The sequence below is a fragment of the Lagopus muta genome, chromosome Z (genome assembly GCF_023343835.1).
Source record: "Lagopus muta isolate bLagMut1 chromosome Z, bLagMut1 primary, whole genome shotgun sequence".
Lineage (NCBI taxonomy): Eukaryota > Metazoa > Chordata > Aves > Galliformes > Phasianidae > Lagopus > Lagopus muta.
The window spans coordinates 20,994,819-21,019,669 of NC_064472.1; the positions used below are offsets into that span (position 1 = coordinate 20,994,819).

A 24,851-nucleotide genomic window follows, 5' to 3' on the forward strand; every position below is an offset into this window, starting at 1 on the left:
TCTAAGCAATACAAGGAGAAATTTCTTTGGGGTAAGCACAGGTTATTTTCTTTAAATGGTTTTCTGTAGCCACATTTTCCCTGTGGGTATGAAGGCATCCTAGCATTCAGTAAATATGAGGAGTTTTTTGGTCCTCCAAGTCTCAATAGAATTGACAGATTTGTCACTTCCTTGCATCATCCATTGGTGTTACCTCTGATCTGGTGCCGCTGTAATTGGCCCCAGTGAAAGGCAGCATGACATAATGTAAGTGAAATGCATGTAGTTCTTTGGCTCTAGATGCTTGACTTCTTGCTTAGAAACCATGGTGAATAATGTCCAGAAGCACTGTTCCAGTGTTTGTAAGTACTGATCCAAGACCCTGTGTCCATCCATAACAGTTGCTCAGTTTCTTGTTCATGGTTACCACAATGTTTCCACCTGAACGTTTTCCAGCATATGACAAGAGATTTATATTTAATACATATTAATATATATTACTTATTTGTATTTCAGGATGCACAACACACCTTTGAAATTATCAGAAGTGATTTCAGAGTATCTCTCAAAGAGTTGTTGCCTGTGTGCAGCCCTGTCAGCACTTTTGATCTATACTCCTGTCATTTAAAACCTACTTAGTTTTCTGAATTATGTTCTGCACATAATGATTGGGTAAACTTAACGTGGTGAGAAATATAGCTTGCCTATGTTGCTTATTATGTCATCATTCAGTATTAAGAAAAGTTTGTAGTTGTACTATGGTAGACATCATTAACTGAAGAAAGAAAAAGATCTGAGATTGATACGGTAAAGTTAGTTTGTGCACAAATATTTGATTAGACAAATCAAATTAAGCATATTTGATTAAGCAGGCTGCTAGAGGATGGGAAAAAAAATGTAGGATAAGGATGTCTTTTCAGATAAGTAAAGTGGTAGCCGTCATGAATAAACATAACTTCAGAATAACTTTCAGTTAATCGAGAGGGAAAGGGAATTTGGGTGTTAAGGAGGATGTCTTCTCTGAGAAGATGGAAGACAGGTAGTTTGTTATTTTCTCTGAAACCTGAGGAAGGTAACTGGAAGTAAGAGAGCAAATATCTGATTTTCACTTGTATTATTTATTCATTTATTGTTGTCTCTTTAAAGCCTCTCATATTAAAAGCACAGGTGTCTCATCAGTACATGCCTTGGAAGCTGTGGTTTGCAGAGCACTTCAGTGAAGGAAATGGATAGCACCATTGCCTGCAGCTATTTCTAAATGACACAAAATAAAGATAAAAATAAATATGCTGCTTGCTTTAAACAAAAGTTCTCTGTGGAAGAAAATGTTCCTTAGTTGTTTTTCCCTTGAGCAATTTATACAACCCAAATGCAGCAGAGAGAGTCTGAAGAGAGACCATGGCTCCTGGTAGTAGGCAGTTCTGTGGAACTGCTTAAGTTGCTTTTCCATGCTTTGAAGTTTTTAGCTTGCCTTTGGATCTTTCTAAAATGTTGTATTGTAGAGTGCAGGTAGTTCAGAGTGAATTATTGATTTGTGCAGATATGTAAGCTGTGGGCATTGGTGCTTGCACTCTATTATGATTCATCTATTTTGAGCTTAGGTTTGCTAGTAGCCTAAAAAGATGTGTATTCATCATATCAGTCAACAAATATAGAGTGCTTGAAGGTATACAATCCCCAGAGGACCTTATTACCTGATCTGAAAGAAATTTCACTAGGTTAGTTAGCAGAGATTTATGATTTTTCCTACTATATTTTGGACTTGATTTGCTTGCTTCCGACCAATTTAGTCTGCAGAAATCAGGTTACACGATTTCTGATCAAAGCAACAACATATTAATGCTCTTTTCGTCACTAGAAGTTGTTAATGTGAATAGGTAAAGCCTACTTTCCTATTTCTTCGTATCTTATAACTAACATATTTATGCATCCTCCCTCGTATGATGATTTGCTCTTTCTTTACTCTCTCTACCACTAAGTATCCCAGCTCTTATTTAGCTGTTAAAGCTCCTTACAGTACTGCTCTCTTATACCATCTCCCCACTTCACTCTTCCAAGTCTTTGTTGCAGACACTTACAAATTTTCCCACAATAATCACAGAATCACAGAATATCTGTAGTTGAAAGGGAACAGAAGGATCTAGTCCAGCTGCTGGCACCACATGAAGCTATCCAAAAATCAGCATTTCTTGAACTCCAGCAGGTTGGGGCTGTGACCACTGCCCTGGGCAGTGTGTTCCAGGGCCCAACCACCCTGTGGTGAAGAACCTTTAGTCTGATATCCAACCTGACCCTTCCCTGATACAGCTTCATGCCATCCTCTCAGGTCCTATGACTGTCACCATAGGGAAGAGATCAGTGCCTGCCCCTCTGCTACTTACCAGAGAGAGCTGTAGACCATCATGAGGCTTCACCAGGCTGAACAAACCAAGTGACCTTAGCTGTATCCTTCACTATCTTTATCGCCCTCCTTTCAACTCTCTTAAAATAGTTTTGAAGTGATGGCACTCGTTTCAGTCTATCTGTCAATTTTTATGAAATTCTTGGGGAGTTCTACCATTGTATCAGATTTGGTTACAATTGACTAATGGATTTCAAAGCTGCTGTGGAACAACCCAACAGATATGGCGATCTGATGAGTTGTATTTTTGTGGGAAGTTAGGCTAAAACAACTGATGTTTTTTTTTTTTCCAATAATAACCAAGTATTTATTTCTTCTTGATCTACTTGTGTACAAAACAGAGCCTGTATTCATTCTTTCAAACTTTTCAGACTGTTAGTGTACAGTTCTGATTATATAATATGAATAAAGTCTTTAGAGCTGCAGATCACTGTAGTATCGTTTATGTTCAGTTTATGAATAGCAGGGAACAGACAAAGGAACAGGTTCCAAGAGACCAAAGGGGACTATGCACTCAAAATGTGAGGTATGCAAATGTGCAGCAAATCATGTCTTCCTCCTGGTTTGTAAACACAAGAAAGTGGCTTTATGTATTCTTCTCTCACAGACCACTGTTCCCATTTCAAGGTACTGTTTGAGATACTGTACATGTAAGAAGGCAAAGGTAATTGCTTCTGCAAAGAAACTATAGTTTATCTCTATAAAGTTAGTTTATCTCTATAAAGTATAGAGATATACTTATATATACTATATGCTTATAGTATATACTTATATATACTATATACTTATATATACTATATACTTATACTATATACTTATATATACTATATACTATACTCTATATAGTATATAGTTTATCTCTATAAAGTATAGTAATCTCTATACATTAGGCATGCAAGGACAGAACAAGGTTTTTTTTCCTCTGAACGAATCTACGTAATAGCTAGTCTGATCGCTACATATGTCATTATCTGGAAAAAAAATGGTCATTATATTATATTACAAATGCAGTCTGGAATGGGATTTACAAAGTTTTATGGAGAGGATGAAGAACTTTTTTTAAGCACTAAGAATTTTCAAGTGTATTTGATGAGCTGTGCACTATTAATGTATTTTTCCATAGTCTTTGTTCCACAGAGTTCTCCATCACTCTTACACAATCTCATTCAGTGCAATGCCCAGCTATTTCATCATGTGCATTACTAGACTTAAGCCAGCACTTCACACTGCTAGGTATTTTTCAAGTCCACCATACAGCACACTACTGTCCTTCTTAGCAATTCCCATATACAGATTATTTCTCATTCTTAGCATCACAAGTACTACAAAATGGTCACCTGATAAAAGCATGTCCAGGCTGAATGGATTACCCCTGAAACTTCCATCATGGAAGTTATTGGAGAGTCTACATCATTCTATTTTAACTCCTTGTTAGAAGTATTAGAGATTGTAGTCCTATGAGGCATGTATAGTCATCTTGTGCTATCATTTCAGGGCAATTTATTGATACATTATTATGTACTCATAAGTCAACTGCTAATTAATTTGGACTTACGTTTACCTAAAGCATTCATAGATACCTGTATTCTTCTGATTAAAAAGTGAAATATATGGAAAACATTCTGTAATGTTTACTTAGCTTCAGAGCCCTTTAAAAATCCACCTTTGATCATTAATCTTTGCTGGCGTAATATTTCTATGAAATACAGCTTTATGTATGTGGTTTTTTTCAGATTTATTTCAGGCAGTTCATTTTGCAAAGTAACTCTGTGAACTGCAGAGTTCTGCAAGTTGAAGAACTGATATTTTCTTCATTACCATTCACTGTTATTATGGACATTTAAAATAACTTTAAAAGCATTCTAAATTACTTCATTTAAAATGACATTTTTTTAAGGCTTTCTCTTCATTGTTTGTCATCATGGTGCACTTGTTGTTCTGTGTGTGCTGCTATCCTGGTTTCAGCTGGGGCAGAGTTGATTTTTTTCTTCATAATGTCTGGAGAAGGCTGTAGGGTGACCTCATTGCAGCCTTCCAGTACCTAAAGGCAGCCTATAAACAGGAGAAGAGTCAACTTCTTGCAAGGGTAGATAATGGCAGGACAAGGGGAAATGGTTTTAAGTTGAGGGAGGGAAGATTTATGTTGGAATTTAGGGGGAAATTCTTTACAGAGAGAGTGGTGAAGTGCTGGAACAGGCTGCCCAGAGAGGTTGTGGATGCCCCATCCCTGGAGGTGTTCAAGGCCAGGTTGGGTGGGACCCTGGCCAGCCTGGTCTACTATTAGATATGGATGTTGCTGGCCCTGCATGTGGCAGGGGGTTGGAGCTTAATGATCCTTGAGGTCCCTGCCAACCCAAACTATTCTATGGTTCTGTGATGCTATGGTGTGATACTATGTTTTGGCTTTACTGTTCTGATCGTACTCCAAATTTTTCTCTCAATTTTCTTTTTCTGGTAGCGTGCATATAAAATGTTATCTTGTTAATGTCTAACCCACTAATTTAGATATTTCTCATTCTTAGAATGTAGAGTAAATCTCACATTAAATATCACATTGTTAATTGATATCTGTGTTCTCTCTGAATGTGAAACAGAATTAAACACTTCCACATAGTTGAGCCAAACTACATTATAATCCTTACATTTAGCTGATGTTGTTTACAGACAATACAAGCAGAATTTGGTACGTTGTTCCTTTGTTATTTTATTAATGACCGTCTGCTACCTGTCCATGAAGTGTTAGTAATTATAGTCAGATGATACTGTCAGTTTTAGCAGTTCCCAAGAGACTTGAGAAGGTTGAAGTTTGTGTGGATTCTTACCTTTCTTTCATTTCTTAGTAATAGTAGTAGCATTGTTTTGCTTTCAGGGTTTTTCTGGTAGTATTCTATGTCTTTTCCTTTTTGTCACTGTCTTCGATGTCTGTCATTTCTCAATTTTGTCTGTATTATAGTTCTGCAAGAGTAGTGGTTGGTCTACTTTAAAGATCTCAAGCACGGAAGCTCTCCTTCTAATACAAATATTCAGGCTTAACTGCAGAAGAAAAATGGTAACCCTGTAAAATATTTGCACAAGCTTAGCACTATCATTTAGAAGTTGCTTTGATTTAACTTTGTGATTTTAAAATAATGCAGTGTGCATAGATAGGTCTTTTGAGAAGAGGGGCAAAGCAGTGATATATATAGATATATATAGATATATAAAGAGCAATGATAGCTCTTCCTCTGATCCACTAATCAAATTACTCATAACTGGAGTCTAATAGAGACATTGGGATGATTTTGATATGCCTTCTAATCGTAAATGGCTCTGAAATTCTCCTGTCTGTTCATCTTACCCTGATTTCAAAGTCTCTGAACCAACAAGAACCCTTGAATTCTCAGCCATTTTGCCACTAGTTCCATCATTTGTTTAATTGATTCATGGAAAATGTTTAACTTGCTGCCCCTGAGCGAGATACCTCAACTACACATCCTCACCACACTTCCTCTCAAGTCAGCCTTCATCAAAACCAGTCAGCAAAGATTGCTTCCACTCCACAACTTTTAGATTTATGCTAGCTTTTAATTATGATTTTATCCTTACGTGGCAGAGTTCTGTGGGTTGGAGCTGGGACTGGGGGATGTTCTTGTCGCACCATATCAGAGTTTCCTTATATCTACCAAAGTCATCTGTGTCATGTATCAAGCTGTGACTATGCTCCTTGCTTCCTGTGCCAGTGTTGTTTCCATGTCATGTCAATGAAATTGTGTTGTGAGGCTTCCTTCATTTTAAAATTACCTAACGGCAGTCAACTCCTAGTGATCTTTTACCATGTTGTTCAGGTGTGGGATATTTGTGCTGTAAGTATAGGGACAGTCTGGGTTAAAGAGAATAATTGATTTGGTGTAATACAGTGCTTCTCTAACACTCCTTTGGGCAAGCTTTCCCCAGAATCTGACAGTTGTTTTCCTGCAGCACAGAACTAGAAACAATAGTCGCAGGCAGACTACATCGGCTGTGCGTCAGGTGTATAACCAAGATGTTATAATTGCAATATAATCAAAAGAGTAAGGCACAGCAAACAGGGATCACAAAAGAGAATAAGTAGAAGAGCTTACCCTTGGGTTGAGCTCACTAGAAGATATCAAAGAGGAGGATCTCCAGAAGAGATCCTTCCCCTCTGGTAGCCAGCTCTTAAATAGGTCCAGGAGGGGTGGAGCCTGGCTCCACCCCTTCCGGTAGCACAGGTGAATTGCCTTCACCTGTGCTCCTCTGGCTGACTCATGGCTCACCTCAGGTGATCAATCAGAGGTTCAGGCCGTGACTCAGCAGTTCCCATACAGTCAGGACAGCCTAGTTGCATTTGCAGTAAATTTCAATACTTGCAAATATTTGCTGGATCCATCTCAGATCTGGAATAGAGAAAGCTGGAGTAATAAATGCTGAGATAAGTGTTACAAGATCCACATACACATTGAGACTCTGGTTTCCATGTGATCTTATGATTGGAGACAGTGCTAAACCCAAGATGTCTCCATGCACCAGAATCTCTTAGCACTTTGGCAACTGTTCTGGAAAGCAGATCATATAGAGTTGAGATAGTCTGGTAGGACTACTACTTAATACAGCTGATAAATTCTAGGTAAATATTTTTGATTTGTGTTCTTAAATGCATTCCACAGTATCTATATTGTTAGAGGCTTTCATTATTTTCACTGGTCGGTGTCCCAGGCAACAGTTGGCTGACAGTAATGAGAGAAGACAGAAATCCAAACCAGTAAGTTATAAATGTAGTCACTTCTGAGATCAACAGAGACTGTCATATCCATAGTAGGCATAAAATAATAGTTATTGTTAGTATTTGCTATACGAGCATCAGACAGTGGTTGTTTGCCGTGGCTCACAAGAAGTTATCCTCAGTGCATTCCTGGAGCCTCCTGGTCTACGCTGCAGCTCACTGTGCCACTTTTCCAGCAGATGTCAGGGTGGTTTAAGCCCCCCAGCAGGATGAGAGGCTATAATTTCAGTGCCACCTGTAGCTGGAGAAAGAAGCCTTATCAAAATGTTCTGCTTGACCAGATGGCCTTTAGTAAACACAAAGACACATGGCTCCCTTCGTTGTCTTAATCTGTAACTCTCAACCAAAGCTTTTGACGTGCTCTTGGCCGTTCTTCACTCTATTCCTTCCTTCCTTGATGTAGAGTTCAGTATCTCCCCTCCTTCCTTGCCCCTCCATTCTGAACAGTTTGTAGCCACTGATAGCCACATTCCAGTCATGGGAATCATCCCTTCAGGTTTCAGTGACAGCAACTACATCATGGTTTGCTAGTAGCACAGCGGCTTCCATCTCCTAGTGTTTGTTTCCCAGTCTGTATGCATTGGTGTAGAGGCACTTCACCTGGGAGCCAACCTTGTTGCTTTCTTGGAGGATAACTCCTTGATTCTTCTTAAGTGTTTTTCTTGAGTTTCCCTATTGCTTTCTCCTTTTGCCTCATATTGTCATAAGATTTCAAGTGTGCTGCAGTGTTGACAGCACATGTCAGGGCAGCAGATTGAGCCACCTGCTAGCACCCTGTGCCACTAATCCAGCTGTGCTGTCCCACACCTTGTTAAGTGCAGGCTTGCTATCATCTCCCTCCACCTTCAACCTTAGTTTAAAGTAGTGCCGATTTAGAATGTCAAGTATGCATGCTGGAGCCTGCAAGAAATCCCTGACTCAGCTGAACTTTCTACTTTAAGGTTTAGTTTCTGCATTATAGTAATAAAATTGTGGCTTGCTTCGAATTGTGAATCATTGTTCATGCTGAAGCATGTACTTTGCTAGTGACTTCTCAAGTGAAGAACAATGTCCAGGTTATTTTTATTTTTAGATTTTAGTTTCGTTTTGCCTCTCTTGGGAAGGTATTCAGTTATTTTCATAATAGTTGTAAGTATATAGTTAAAATTTATTTTAAAAAAATGTGACCACAGTGCATCTGTATTCAACATTATTGCTTTTGTTATTTCTTTTACTGTCTCATATGATTTTTGTTCTCCTTCTATCAGAATACTTATGACATTCCTGTCTTACCAAGTAACCTATATTAAAAATTAATATACCAATGTGTACTAGCTTCTTAACCATTCTTTAAAACACTTTCCTGCTGATTAGTGTATCCAAAACAGTTTTGAGATGAGCTGTGCAGAGATGTTTTCTGTTTCTTTTTCTTCTTGCAGACTGCAAATGATAATCTGCATACAGACGATGAGCCTGAACTCAGAGGAGATAAGGAAAGCTATCTCTGTGCAGTGTGCCTGGATGTTTATTTCAATCCTTACATGTGTTACCCATGCCACCATATCTTTTGTGAACCCTGCTTAAGAATGCTTGCCAAAGACAATCCAACCAGCACTCCGTGTCCACTGTGTCGCACTACAATTGCCAGAGTTTTTTTCCAAACAGGTAACAAATTGAAAGTTTTTACAATGTAGAAAATTATTTCTGATTTTTCATTTGTGTATTACAGAGAGTTACAGAATGGTTGATGTTGGATAGGACCTCTGGAGAGCATCTACTCCAACATTTCCTGTCTGAGCAGAATCCCTAAAGCAAAACCAGGATTGTGTCCAGACAGCTATTGAATATCTCCAGGGAAGGTGGCTCCGCAAATTCTTTGGACAGCCACTTACTGCACTCAGTCATCTTCATAGTAAACAAGTTTTTTCTTGTGTTCAGTCAGAACTTCCTGTGTTTGAGTTTGTGCCCATTGCCTCTCATCCTAACATTGGCCCCTACTGAAAAGAGTCTGGCCCAATTTACTTGACACCTTCTCTTCAGGTACACATTGATCAGATTTCCCCTAAGCCTTCTCTTCTCCAGACTGAACAGGCCCAGCCCCTTCAGCCTTTCTGATAGAAGAGATGCTCTAATGCCTTCATCATTAACTGCCCTTTTCTATGCCCTGTTCTGGAGCTCCATGTTTCTCTTGTACTAGGGAGCCCAGAACTGGACACAGTACTCCAGATGAGGCCTTACCAGGGCATAGTAGAGGGAGAGTAAATGGAGAGGATAACTTTCCTCAATGTGCTGGCAATGCTGTTCCTCATATAGTCCAGGATACCACTGACCTTGGCCACAGGGCACGCTGCTAGCTCACAATCAGCTTGATGTCCACCAGACTCATATGTCTCTATCCACAGGGTTACACTAGCCCCAGACTGTATCTGTACAGGGTGTTACTCCACCAGGGGGGCACTACCCCACTCCTGTCTTTGTTGAATTTCAAGAGATCTGAATAAATATGTAGTTAAAAGTATAGTTTACAATCATCAAATTAGTCTCTTGTCCAAAGAGATAATAGCATGCAATGAGTACATCCAGAATTCATTGAGAGCAAAATTTAGTCTTGTTATCCATTGCGAGGATTTCTTTGTGTTGAACTTGTTCTAGGACTGTTTCATGCAGGCTTAAACCTTTTTGATATTTGAAGTGAGATTCTGATATTTTGTATTTCCTTTCTTCTTGTTGAATAAATCTTACAAACTCCAGGCATTATAAACATACATTGTATCAAAATACTTCACTGAAGTTATTTTTAAATGGCTAACTTAATTACCAAAAAAACCCCTTTTTGGTTTTATGATTTTAATTCTGCTATAAGTGAAAATAAAGCTTGGCAGAGCTACAGAATTCTCCTATCTTCTTTTTAAACCCTTTCTTCGTGGCCTCTGCACTCTTCTATTTGGTATTCCTGTCTTTAAGCAGTAGGAATACATGGTAAGTAATGATCGGCATATATAGAGCAGCATAAATCAGTCTTTTTTACCTGAAGCTTTAAAAGGTGAACTCAGACACCACAAATGAAATTCCACTACAGCGAATTACCTCTGTGGTATTTGGAGGACTTTGCGGCACTTCAAAGTGTACATACACAATAACATAATGGTCCAAAGGAGGACTATGAAGAAGATCAGCAGGCTGGAGCACCTCCCTTACTAGGAGAGACTGGGAGAGCTGGGGCTGTTCAGCCAGAGAAGAGAAGGCACCAAGGAGAACTTATAGCATCCTTTCAGTACCTGAAGGTGGCCTACAGGAAAGCTGGGGAGGGACTTTTTATAAGGCATGTAGTGACAGGATGAGGGGGAATGGTTTTCAACTGAAAGATGGTAGATTTAGACTAGATATCAGGAAGAAGTTATTTACTATGAGAGTGGTGATACACTGGAATAGGTTGCCCAGCACAACTGTGGATGCCCCCCTCCCTGGAGCTGTTCAAGGCCAGGATGGATGGGGCTTTGAGCATCCTGATCTAGAAGGAGGTGTTCCTGCCTACAGCAGTAAGTTGGAATTAGATGAACCCAAACCATTCTATGATTCAGTGATTCTGTGATTCATCTGTCCTGTTGCCTACATCAAATGAGCCTTTTCTATCTTTTCTATCCTTGAAAAAAAAAAACTGCAATGAATAAAGTAAAGTAATAGTACATAAGCTTTTTCAGAGGTCCCTGAAAGGCCTTTTCTTTCTTTTAAGACATACAAGGAATTGTGGCGGCAGCAGCTATGTTATTAGTTTTTATCTGGAGACCTGACATTTAGGAGGTAGAATATTTGTTAAACAATTGAAAATGTGGGTTTTTAAGTTTTTCATACTAATTGCTAACTTAACAACTCTGTCTGCTATCATCAGATCAATTCGTTTTTGTAGTAGAAAAATACTGTTAAACTTTATTTTCCATTCTTTTATTTCTCTGGATGAGTTAGTTTTTCCAGTTTTGATTTGCAGACCATGTAGATATTAACTGAAATTACATCTTCATGAGCTGATAAGCTCTTGAGATTCATAGGTTATTATCAACTTTTACAACCTGTCATTACCATTCTATGAATGTTCCTGTTAATGCTGTATTTTTAAAATGTTCAAAATAATTTTTAGACTTCTCTCTTCTCTGCATTATTGTCTGTTATTGAGTGACAGTGTTAAAACAAAAAACAATACAAGCTGAGAATTAGTACCATAGTCAGACTGATAGATTCATAGAAGTTGTCATAGGCCTGCAAATTAAATTAACTGATTTAGAATGTATTTTGTTTTGTTAGCATTTGACATCATCTTTTCTAAATGTTTTATTTCTGAGGAAAAAGCATGTTTAAATCTTATTCTTGCCGTGTATGGAAAGGATTTTTGATTCAAATAAATTGAAGAGATGTTATAAAAGTGCATTTCACAGTAGACAGGGCACTTTTAATTTGTTGCATAGCCATATACAATTTTTGCTATATTTATAGCATTTATACATGTGTTGTTTCCCATTAATTGTTGTAGAACTGAACAACTCTACAAAGTCTTTTTTCCCTACGGAATATTTGAAGTTACAAGAAAGTTTTCAAAAATCTAATTCTGCAAAATGGCCTCTACCAAGCTGCAAGAAAGCTTTCAGAGTTTTTGAAGGTAAGAACATTGCTTACATATCATTTTAGACAAGAATAATTTTTAGACTTAGTATCTGTATTTGTTGAAGTTTTTTCCAATCTTCATTCAGTCTTGAATAAACTAGTTGAAAATAAGTCTCTAGCTAATCTGTGCTTTAGGAAACCAGCAATGGATGACTGTTGTAGTTGAGTTAAATTCTCCCTCTGTGATTCATACCTAGCGTTCTAGATCTGAACATATGCTGCAAATTTCAAATTTCAAATGTGTGTCTATAAATTTCTATGTATTCTTAAATCTTTAATTTTATGCACATTATCAGGATAATTATATGTGGTTTCCTGTTTTGAAAAAAATGTGGCTGCAAGGAGGAAGAAAGAAAATTGCTCTGGATAAAGTGTTCCCAGCTTGGAGTCTACTCAATAAAGACTACCCCCAAAAAATCGGTCTCTTTTATTAGTAAATTCATATTAAAATTTAGAATAATACCAACTGTATTACTATTTTATTTTATTGGTTTATACATGCAAAATGGAGTAAAGATAGGGATTTTTAAGGGCATGATGGTGATGCAGATAAGGAAATGAAAGCATGGAATTTTAGATGTGAGAATAACTGCCTAATATATTCAGCATTGTCCAAGAAGAAAGTTGGTGGGATATGCTCTTTCATTAGGTTTATATCTAGCAGGTATAGTGGTGGTGTAGTTTAACCTGGCAGCAGCTCAACTCCACACTGCGTTTGCTCCCCCTGCCTCAATGGGATGAGAAAGAGAATTGGAAACAAAATAGAACTTGTGGGTTGAGGTAAAAACTATTTACTAAGAGACCAAAAGAAAACAGAAACAAAAATGCTGTGGTATATATCTCTGTGGTGGTACATTATTGCTACAACCAAAGCCCGGGTCATAATACAGCTGCACAACGACCAACACCCTGCTACCAACTCAACATTTCACCACCTGCCAACCAACACCCAGCAACTCTCAAGCACTGGCTGTCCCTGGCCAACTCCCACAGGTTTATAGTCTTCCTCACTATGTCACATGGTATGGAATAACCCCATTGCTAATTCAGGCACATGTCCTGGCTTTGCTCCCTGGTACCCTAAAGGCACCAAGCCTTCCCTGCCAAGCAGCCCTGCCTAGCTCTGAGCATGCTTCCATCACTCAGCAACAACTGAAATTTCAGTGTACTATTAACACTGTCTCTTTAAAATCTGCCTCTAAAATTTTACTTTATGAAATAAATAGGTGCATTACATTACTAAATATTGGCAACTTCAAAAAGTGTAAGAGCACAATAAAAATAATATCTCAAATAACTGCATCGTAAAATAGATTTAAAAATAGGTGATGTAGTTTTGATAGAACAGTTAGATAGTAAATATGCCTCTCTGGAGTCTGTTGTACTTAAGTCTAAAACCTATGACTTAACAATATCTGAAGTGTAGCCTTTGGTATGCAATGCCAGACTGGAACTGCGTTCTGTAAACACTTCACAATTGCAGAAGGTTTATAAACTAAGGGAAAATCTCCAAAAGTAATTTTATTCCATAATTGTGAATTAAAGAAAAAGTGTTCACAATCTTTTAAATTGAGGATACAATACATAGTGAATTTGCTGTAGTGAGATGCAGGGAGTGTCAAAAACAGACTGAGACAATTAGAAAATTGGGCTTTAAATAGTTATTGAAAACGTTTTCACATCATATCTGAGATAGAAATACATTAGAGAAACCAGGGAAATATGGTAGAATAGACAAGATAGAGATGGAGATGTTGTAAAATAGTGCTGGCTGCCTGTGTGGAGAAGAAGGTTTTGGGTACACCTGAGGATGACATATGTAGTGTTCAGAATGAGAGACGAGAATTACAAAACCACTGTGTTAAAACCTTTAGTGGCTATTTAAAAGTACAAGATTTGGTGGGCTAGTGCGAAATTCACTCTAACCATTCTCATGCTAAGATTTATATTTAATATATAGTCATTGCACTGGAAGTGGGAAAGACAATTTAGAAATAGCACAGTTCTTTTTATGGTTTTTCAATGCTTAATCTAGAAGATCTTCCACCGGTGTTACATATAATGGAATCTGTGCCACATTCTTACTGATGGCATCTGTTTAGTAATGTAATAAAAAGGTATTGGCTTCTGCATCGGGAAGGGATTGCAAGATAGAACAGCTTTTTCAACTCTTGCTGTTACCAGTGGGAGCTCCTAATACTGCAGCAGGCCACATCTGCCATATTGTTTTAGCTAATCATTCTTGAGAGAAAAAGAGTGCTCAGATTTCTATGCATTTTTCAAAAAAGGTAGATACATTGTGAAAGATTTTAATAACACCTCTGATACATACCTTTATCTCTGACTTTAAAAATGCACATTGGGGCACAACACTCAAAAATCTTCCTTTATTCAAGGTTCTTACAGTGATTTTGGATAGAAAGACAGCAAAAAAATTTCATTAACTAGGTTTTGAATTCATCATGTTTCTCTTTTTAAAAAGAAGGAAAAAAGAAAAGTGATACTCTTTTTCAAGTTACTAGTGCTGTGATCTACTAAGAATAGAAACAAAACATTTGTTATTGAAAATAGAAGGTGCAGCATTGATTTTAGACAGAAACAATAACAGTGGAGTGTAAGAAATGTCTCCTCTCCATACAACTCTCATGTTCATATTCAGACTTAGATAAATTATTTCTCATTGTGGCTGAAGCAGAGAAAGTATAGGATAGGACACAAGAAGATATTCTGTTGTTAAGCAACAATTATACATCCATTCTTATTTTGATAGTTTTTAGCTGCAGACATTCAAAACTTCAGTAGTACCTACAGTTGTTCTAGCACAATCTGTACTACCTTTGTTCCTCTTAACTATCCAGCCTCTTATTTCCCTAGACTTTCTACTCCATTTTTTTTTATTGCATTTTTCTCTTTTCATTAATTTCCTTCCTCACTTCTTTGTTTGTCCTTTGTCATACTACTCAATCTGTGGTACCATACAATGCTTACTGACCAGAACACTTTTTTAGCTGAGACCCATCAGTTTATTCAGTATAGCTTGTGGAATCATGATTTACATACATGCCTTTCTTACAAGATGAGTTTATAATATACAGTCTTCACAGTAGGTGGATTTTCTGCCTCAAGGAGACGCATGTTACTGGGACGTGTTGTTTTTGAGCTTCTGTTATGTCCAAAGTACACCAGGGCAGAAAACACGGGATCCAAGCATTGCTGGTTGAAAAGGTCTTATGAGGAAAGAATGAGAGGCTGAGACTGTTTAGCCTGGACAGTAGAAGGCTGAGAGGGATCTTATAACACTTAAAAAACTTAAAGGGCAGAAGTCAAGAGGATGGGGCCAGGCTCTTTTCAATGGTTCCCACTGACGGGGCAAAGGCAATGAACACAAACTGAAACAGAGGAGGTCCCTTTAAAGGTGATGAAAAAAATTCTCTGTTTTGAAGGCAACAGTGCACTGGCACAAGCTTCTCAGAGAGGTTGTAGATTATCCTTTTCCGAACATATTCAAATGCTGTCTGTATGCTTTCCTGTGCAACCTGCTCTAAGGAACCTGCTTTAGGAGGGAATTGGACTAGGTGATCTCCAGAGATGATCTCTCTTCCAACCTCTGTGATTCTGTATCTTAATGTGTTAAAGAAAACTGAACTCTAAGTCATTTTCATGTGTCATCAGAGATGTTTTTTTAACTAATACACCTGCAGTGTCAAGAATATCAATAGCTATAATTATGCAACATCTGGGATTGTGATAGACTGGCCATAACAAAATCAAATTCCCTCGCCTTTCCACGTATGTTTTATGACATGTCTCTAATGAACGCCATCAGTGGTGGCATAAGGAACTGAGTATTGCTGCTCACCAGTAAGACAAGCTAAGAGCTTAGACCTCTTACCCAACTATGGTCCCACAGCTATACTGGATGGACCAAACTGAAATTGCAGGGAAGTTAAAGGTATTATAATTTTCACCCTGCTTCTTACAAATTCCAAAAGCCTTTTAAGGAGACTTTTTTGTCTCATTATGTTGTGTTTAGGATGAGAGAGGATGTTCTATTATTCATTAGTAGATGGTTATGGGATAACAAATAAAAGGATATAAATAAATGATCCAGTGTTCTTTCTGGACAAACATTAGCAGTCTGATCCTAAATGACCCTATGATACAGCTTGCACAATCCAGTTTATTTGTAAGGAGGAACAAAGATGATAAACTTTGCTTAGAGATCTACAATGTTTAGGATAATAAAGCATAAGCCATATAGAAGCAGTTGGATAAGATTGTCATGATACTGTGTCATCTTCAGTAATGTCTACATTCCTTTGCTTTCTTTGTAGAAGTAGTAAAATGGAAAGGTAGAGAGAAGATAAATAAGGAATTACGAAGTTTTGAATAAAGACCTAATGAGGTATGTGTAAATAGACTAGGATTATTCAGCCAGAACAAGAGATTAGGATTAAGAGAGAAGGCTCTGGGGGTAAGTAAAATCTTGAGAAGCATGGCAGAAGTGAATGAGCTGCTGTTATTCACTGTCTCATAATAAAAGAAGTAGGGAACATTAAATAGAAATGTCATGTGGCATACTCAAAATCAACGAAATCCACAGACCTACAATGTGTAATCAGGCAGTGTAGCTTATTGTTCCAAGTTGCCACATGAAAACCATGTAAACTTCTGTTAATGCAGGAGGTTTACAAAGCATGGCAGTTTTTTGTTGCAAAAAAAACGTACAATGAAGTCAAACTAAACTAAATTAGACAGTAAAGTTAAATTAAACTGAAAGATAACACATTTGCCTGTGGAGATCCTTGAGCTGTGTGTCCGTGGGAACTGAGAGAACATACCAGGAGAGGATTGCAACATGCTTGCTTCGTTCTTATACTCTTTCCTTACTGTTCATCAGTTTCACATTATTTGACCTTGTTAGAGAAAGAGTAACAGGGTGATAGGCCTTTAGTGTATTCCAGCACAACTATTCTTTTGAAATCTTACAGTTTGCTAGCAATTATATGTTCAGTTACCATTTTTTACTTAGATATCATGACATAATTTTATGTATTTATCAAATAAAATTACATAAACACTTTGTATTTGCCCTCCAGAAACAATTGAGAACAGTACATAATCCTGCTTAAACCACCCTGGCTACACTAGGAACTATTATCTTTTTGCTATGGTACTCTTTCATCATAGAATCTCTTCAGAGCCTAATATATACCATGGGCTTAGTTTTATGCCTTATGTAAGAGTCTGTTGAGACTACTTCAGCTTGTGACTGATTTCTATGAACACGTGCCAGCAAAGATGCCTTCTGTCTTCATCACCAGCAGGGATTAGCAAGTATCTTTCCGTGCATTTTACTGGAAGTGAGGAATGGTCCTTGCCAGCTAGGCCAAGTTGAATGGGAAAATAAATAGATTGTGGCCTCTGAACATGCCCAGTAAAATTAATAATATTTGTACTTGGCTGTGAACTATTTTTAATAAAGATAATGGCAGACATGCTTCTCCAGTGCACTCCTTCAATACATTTAGCACTAAAATGCACTGGATAGTAGAGCAATTTGTAATAAAGTAGCCCCTGAAGAGTCTCCACTGATGTAAGAATATCTTAACTTGAAAGTTACGTTTGCTCAGTGAACAGAGATTTGATTCGATGACCCACAGAAATCCCGTATACTATAAAAATAAAGAAGAATCTGTGGCTGAGAAGAGGTTGTAGAGAATGTTGGAAGAAGCCTGTAAGTCATCTAGTCCAGCCCCACCTCTTTGGGCACCTTCTACTAGATCAGGTTGCCCAGGGCCTTATCCAGCCTGGCCTTGAACACCTCCACCATCTGCAGCTTATCTGGGGAGCCTGTTCCATAAACAAACAAAAAAAACGATGAACATGTACATTTTTTTCTGCTATCTATCAGGATTTTCTAACAGTTTATAAATATAATTTATCTTAAACATAGTCTATTTTAAATTCAAATAAGGTCTTTCTTGATATATTTTTAAGTAACACTTTTTGGTGAAAATTTATTTTTAATTTTCCAATGAACAAATATGACAGCTCTTCACACAGCTATTTCTGTAAAACGTTGGTCAGCTTCCTAAAACCTGTATAAGTAATGCCAGTATTACAAGTCTTTGAACTCAAAAAAACTATGCCAGCCTTCTCACAAAATGGTTTCTGTTGTATATTTTTCACTTTCTGGAGGAATTCATATTTCTTTTGTTTGCTCAAATGAGAAGTAGGAATTCTCTGAATTGACATTGGCTACAAATTTGAATATCAATCTGTTTGAAGACAGTGGCATGTCTCCAACATAGGTTACAGGAGGCATGCTACCAGACAGCTGGATGTGCAAGTGTAATGATTTTGTGGCAATAGAGTCTTGTCTTACATACAGTTTAGTGAGGTTCTGGCATGCCTATACTGTATATTGTCTCTGGCCTTCACTGTCACAGAAGTAGAGCCAACCATTTTACTTAAGAAAATATTTGCATTACTGTTATCTTAGTGTTCCAGTAAAATTGGCTTAAAACATTAAATCTTTAAGCACTGAAAGTCTTGTGGTAAGCAAAACTCTTCAAAAATTTTATTAAATGATAAGTAATATTATGCCAGTATAATTATTAAGAAAATATAGTAATAAAGCAATTCAAGAAATAGCATATGAAGACAAATTAAGTACACCAAACCGGGGACAAACGGTATTATATTTACACTATTTTATACTTACTCAATCTTGAGCTTTTATATTAACCCTTCCTATAAGTATCAATAGCTGTTGCCTCTACTCATATTTTATCATAGCATTCCCAACAAATGGAAGTTGCAAGGAAATAAGTAGTTGGGAATAAAGCTAACAAGAGTGGTTATTACAAGAACATGATATGAAAGATGAAAGAATCTTTTTATAATTTAGCAAGAGTTGATGACATCTGAAATACAGTATTTGATCAGCTGAGAAGATGATAAAAGTGAAAAACAAATATCATGCAACATGATTTTTAGAAGTATTTGGTGATAAGAAAGTAGGAGCAGTGCAAGAAGTTGCCAGTGGTGGACAGAATTTGAGACTGTGATAACTAAGTGAAGAGACAAGTAAACATGAACAAGAGATACAAAGGCAATAGCAAAATACATATTGAGTTAGAATATTCTGAATTACTTCAATCTGATTTCTCATGTTTGCTATTGATACACATACCACATAGAATTGAATATTTCAAGGTGTTTTTTGACGTTAACTGGTTTTCAGTGTCTATGCTATTACAGTAAGAACAGGTATTCCACAAGTTACATTCACTGTAAAGATAAAACTCATCTACATGAAAATGCTAACAAAAGGGGAAATACATGAGAATTACAGTAACTGTAATATGTGTCATAAATATGTATGTTGAAAACTGTGCTCTTTACAATTAAAGGAATACATTTGTTTGATCTAAAATGTACATAAAATGTGTATTAAGATCCGTGACATGCTCTCACAGGGATAGTGCATATTTTGCATTCATCAGCAAGGCCATGTGGATTACAGTCAGGAGAACTGGGATGGGGAAGGGCAACAGCATTAAAGAAGACAATTTTTCAGTTCACAGAGCTCTGGTGAAAAAGGAGAGCATGCTTTTCAAATTACTGCATATTATTTTTATTTTATCACTCTTAATTCAATTTTTGAATACAGAGATTTTAAATTAGGAGGGTAGGTTTTGCTGTAAATCATTTTAAAAATCTGTCATATGGTGTTGTGCGTGTTTTGTTCTTAGTGAGTTGTAGTTTAGGGGAAAGGAACAAAGACAGCAAATAATGCACTTAGTGATTTTTTAAAAAATCTGCTTACAGACTATCAAAATTCCTTCACAATTCCCACATTCTAACATTTGTATTGTGAAACATGAGATTAGTCACCCCATTTTTGTACGCATCCCAGTTCTTAGACTCACCAATTAGCTTGTATTTGTGAATCAATAATTACGGAATAATCATAGATGTCTGAACAGGCAGACAACATTTTCTAAGCTCACTGTGTCCTCCCATACGCTTTTTGCTTGTTGATTCATTTACTTGAAGGGAAATAAACAGCCCATGACAGAAAACGCGAGTTGTTCTGGCTTTGATCTGAATTTATTAGAGGGACTGGACACAGTAGCCTTTGAGTATTTTTCATGAAATCAGTAAATAGAATTTCAGATTTAAAGAATAAGCAAAAATCTTAGATGTGCATAACTCCCCATGTAAAAATGTGTTTCCTCGCATGTAATGTGGCTTTGTGGATTTCTTACTTCATTTTGAAAGCTTTGTCTTGTTTTATTTCTCAATAGCTTGATTCTTTGATGAGATATACCAGCTGTCTTTCTGGTTTGTGTTCTAATTGGTAAGAGCTAAATTATTCATCTATAAGATAGAAAGAAATAATTTGCTTTATGCATTTTTATTTGGTTGTTAAGATTCAGAAGATTGTTGTTAATTTCTGACAGAGGCACTACATTTATGTCTTTGAACTCGAACTAATGGTAGGAATAGTAGCTGTAAAAAAACTTGAATGGTAAATAATCTGCACTGAATTCCAGTGAGTGTTATTTTAATGGAAAAAATATCTCCTCTCTTTCTCTTAGACAGAGTAAAATTGTCATATCTTTTTCTGTCAGGTGTAAATGTTTGTAATTTTTGTTTGAATTATATGTATGATATTTCAAAGAAGAAAAATACTCCAAATGAGCAGTTTCTTCCTTTCTGTCTGGAAGAAGTGAGAGGTGTTAGTTGTAGTTATTAACAGTAAAAGGTCAAAAGATATGTTAATTCAGGCAGGGCTTTTGTGAACAAATATGTAATATAGGAGCTTAGAGCCTAGGTTTATTTAGATTGCATATATCAGGTTTAGGTAGATAACTAAAGAAAGAAAAAAAAAGATTATCATTTCTAATTTTGAAAAAAATATATGTTGAAAGGTTGAGCAATATGGAATAAAGCTTCCTAAGAGAGGCAATAACAAGAACTTCTCATTTCAAGTGACTTCTGTTTCACTTGCATATATTGCCATCCCAGTTGCTTGGAGAGTTCATAAGGTTTCAAAAGAGTACAGATGATTTCCAGGTAGTAATGCCAATAGTTAAAAATTATAATTGATCAGCAAGGAGTATTATATGTCTAACTGTAGGGCTACCATTTTTTTAGACTTCCTGCTTCAACTGATGAAATGTATGTCATTTAGTAGCATTATCAAATTTTGGATTTCTGCACAATTGTTTTTCTGTCCATGATGTTCTTTTTCATAAGGAACACAAAATCTTGTGTTACCTGTGAAAGGCTTCAGTTTTTTCAAATTCTCAGTCATCAGTTGCTTTTCTAGATTCTTGGTAGACAAGGTGTTGGACAAGTTGAAAGCCAATTACTGTATGTTGCATGCTATGTTGCCTACATGATGCTGATTTTTCTGTGTACAGAGGAACTCTGCATCACGTGCACAGTGAGTTCAGTGAATCAGCTTTTATGGATTTGCAAATAACTGCTTACAAACAATTTATCTCTGTATAAATTTATCGCTGATTTCAGGATTTAAACCAAAAGCTCCATAAAAGCACTATAGCCAGTAAGACAGACATCACAGTGAATATAAAAATTCTCAGATAGGGATTATATGCAGGTGTTTTAAAGACCAACTGCTAGCTTTATTAGGACTTGGATTTTCTGGTGGGAAAAGGAATGGAAAAAAGTTCAGGCTATCGTATAATTTTAGTCAGATGTTGATATGAGGTGGTGGCAGCCAGTGAGAGCCTGGGGATGAAGTCAGAAGGGCAAGACCACGGAAGTGGTCACAGAGTGCAGAGGGAATGTGAAAGGAAGGTAGAAGTAAGATGAGGGTCATTTTAGGGAAGATGGTTGGGCTTTGAGGTGAGAAAGGCTGCAAAACAGATGGCAGAATTTTTAGCATATGAAAGCCAGGTATTCTCATGTGCATCCTTGGGCAAGAGGAGTTTGGAATTTGATAACTCTACAGAAGAGAATGAGATTTTGACATCTAAGACAACGAATGTACGGATCTGAAGTATCTGAGGCAGGCAGGGTAGGTCGGTTTGAACTTTTCAGGAAAAGCAGGAAAAGCTAAAATTCAGACTTTGAGAAAGGCTTGTTGATGGGGATGAATGGCTGTTGTTTGGGGAAGGAACTGGATGCCTTGAATGTGTTGAAAAGTTTGAAACAGACTTGGAGCTTGGGATTCAGTGGAAAATCCTTGCAGGCAATCACAGTGTGACTGCCATCGTCTAAACATGTAGCAACAAATGCTTTTATATTTGTTGGAAATAACTCAAAACTCATGGCTTATTTTAATCATTAAATATTATGCTGTAAACACAATCAGAACATGAAAGAACATGGTGTACACATCTAAGAAGGCTGGTGTGCATGTAAGAAATTCAAGACAAACACTGTAAAATTTCATTTGGGAAACAGTGAAGGAAACATTTCATGAAATGAAGTCTTCTTCCAAGCAGGGCTCATAGAAAGGAAAGCAGACTGAGGAAAGATGGGAAATACACTGGCAATATACTGGAAACAAGTATCGCAAGCTGTACTGTTTTGTTGGAATCCCACAGCAGTCTGCACAGTTCAGAACATTCATCAGTGATTTGCAAAAAGGATACAGCATGATACTAAATTATTCAGTTCACTGATGATAGTAATATAAAAGTATTTTCTGTATCAGAAACTTGAACGAGGCAATACAATACTCATATCAGGTCTGCTCATGACTATAAACTGAAGGATCAGTCTGTCATTCAGACGGAGTCATGTAGACAGGTTGGAGCAAACTGAAGGGAACCTCTTGAAATTCAGCAAGCTCAAATGTGCTGTCTTTTACCTGAGAGAGAGGAGCCCCTAGCAGTGTGATTGGTGGAGTGCTGACTGGGGAGCAGTTCTCTGGAAAGAATCTGGGCATCCTGGTGGAGAGGAAGCTGAGCTGGCTGTATGCCCCAGCATGCTGTGCCCCAGCTGTACTCTGGGCTGCAGGAATAGGAGCATGGCCAGTAGACTAGGGAAGTCATTATCACCTGTTATTCAGCAGACTATACCTGGAATACTGCAAGTACCATGAAGAAGTTGTTAAATTGGAGCAGAATTAGCAAAGGGACACCAATAAGGCTTATTATCTTACAAGGCTGGAGTGCCTACCCGGTGAGGGCAATCTGAGGGAAATGGGTTTGCTTTGTTTGGAGAAGGGGAGGTTTGCAGGAAGATATCGGGGCAGCACTATAGCTATATGGAAGTCACCAAGAGCAAGAGCTTCCTCTTCACACTGGCATGTGACAAGCATGGTAACATGAGAAGCTCAGACTGCAAATAAGATAAATTTTCAATAGGAGGACATTCAAGTGGAGCAGCTACCAATAGAAATGACTCAGCGTTCTGAGCTGTAAATTAGGTTATTGCCTCTTATCAAAAGAGACCTACTAACATCATGGGTAGTTTTCTGGAAATATTTAATGCATAGTCAGAAAGTAAACAGGCATGATTAGGCTCATAACAAAAATGGAAAGCTTCGTTTTGTTAGCAAGATTTGTGGTGAACACACATCTCCAATTTTGCTATAATTTTGCATTTGATTTTCTCAAAGGATAAAACAGAGTGAGGTCTAATATAGAAAGGAAGGTCTGAATTATGGAAGTTTTTCCATACAGAGGGAGACTATAACTTTTTCATTTGGAAAAGGTTTTACAGAAAATATACAAGATTAAGGTAAGAATTAAGAATAAGGTAAAATTATTAATGGTGTTTTAGGAAAAATGTTAGCTGTTAATTAGCGATTAAATCAGCCATAATGGATAGGGAAAAACAACACACACAAGACCATATGGCTACATTTGCGTTTTAGGGAAGAAATTAATAACTTTCTTCTGATCCCATTGGCTGAATGCCCACTAGTGATTGGAGCACATCACCAGTGCTTATTTGAGCTCCTGGAGTTCATCTTCTGGTTTAATTCTACCCCAAGTGAAGTAAATCTATTTGCTCCAATATTACTACATAAAGGGACAAAAAGTGTGTGAGTGGGCTTATTGTGAAATCTAGTTTAAAAGCATGCACAGTCACATCTCAGGAGAGGAGGTCCCATCAATGATGTTTTTAACGCATTTTTCTGAGCATAGCTTTGAAAACACTGAGTCTATAAAGTGCTCATTGCTGCAAGAACACTGTGCCAATCCATACTTCCCTTTTTTGTTAGTCTTTTGGTAGATTTATCTGCTGCTGTTCATATCAATAACACGAGACTGGGGCAAAATTATGTCTGTATATCTGAAACAATTGTTCTTAGGAATTTTAATCTTATATGAGCATTTGCAGTGTAAATGATTATTGTAGCCTGTGCATTAATCAGGCACAATTTACTCTGAAATTGTGCCTCCTTATTATCTTTTCTTCAGTAATAGCAAAATGAGTTCTGTCAACTTACAAAACTGAGAGAATATTTTAAATTGTTGGTAGCCTTAATTGGAGTACTGAGCTAGTACCTCAATATGATGCCACAAAAACTTCGGGAAGAACACATACCACAGATATGCCCGTTCATGTTCTGGTACTAATCCTTAGCTCAATTTCTTGATTACAGAAGTGTGATTTGCACATACTGTTGCTTTTGTTATCCAGTGACTGGTTTCCACTAGCAGTCTTCTAGACTCTTCTGGCACTGTGCGTGTACCTGCATGTGATTTGATTGGATGTTCCTTTTTAGAGTATAATAACACAGGCACAAAAAAGTTAAGGTATGCATTTTAACAAATGCATGTATTTGTAGAAATTATTTAGGAAATGTACTGATCAAATAAGATTGAGTTTGCTTTTTAAAAATGGAGCAAATACATTGGAAATTATTTGGAGCTCTCTCAGCTGTTCTGTTTCATAATGCAAACCCCTTTTAAGTGTTGCTGTACTGTTTTTAGGCAGCTTCACAGCTCTGAGTTTTTGTCTGCAGATGGCTAGAAACAGATGTAGAGACAGTTTATGTCAGCTCTCGCTGCAGACATAGACATTTGAAGGTATTTTCCATGCCACAATTTATTGAAG

General features: G+C 37.2%; 1 protein-coding gene across 3 annotated transcripts in view; it reads left to right on the plus strand.

Annotated features, from left to right (window-relative positions):
- RNF180 (ring finger protein 180) overlaps positions 1 to 24,851 on the plus strand; it is a 71,972-nt gene that overhangs the window by 39,911 nt on the left and 7,210 nt on the right. For all 3 annotated transcript variants that reach the window (XM_048930672.1, XM_048930673.1, XM_048930674.1), the window contains exons 5-6: positions 8,579 to 8,804; positions 11,665 to 11,790. In XM_048930672.1, coding sequence (XP_048786629.1) covers positions 8,579 to 8,804; positions 11,665 to 11,790 — 352 coding nt within the window. The remainder of the gene's footprint in view (positions 1 to 8,578; positions 8,805 to 11,664; positions 11,791 to 24,851) is intronic.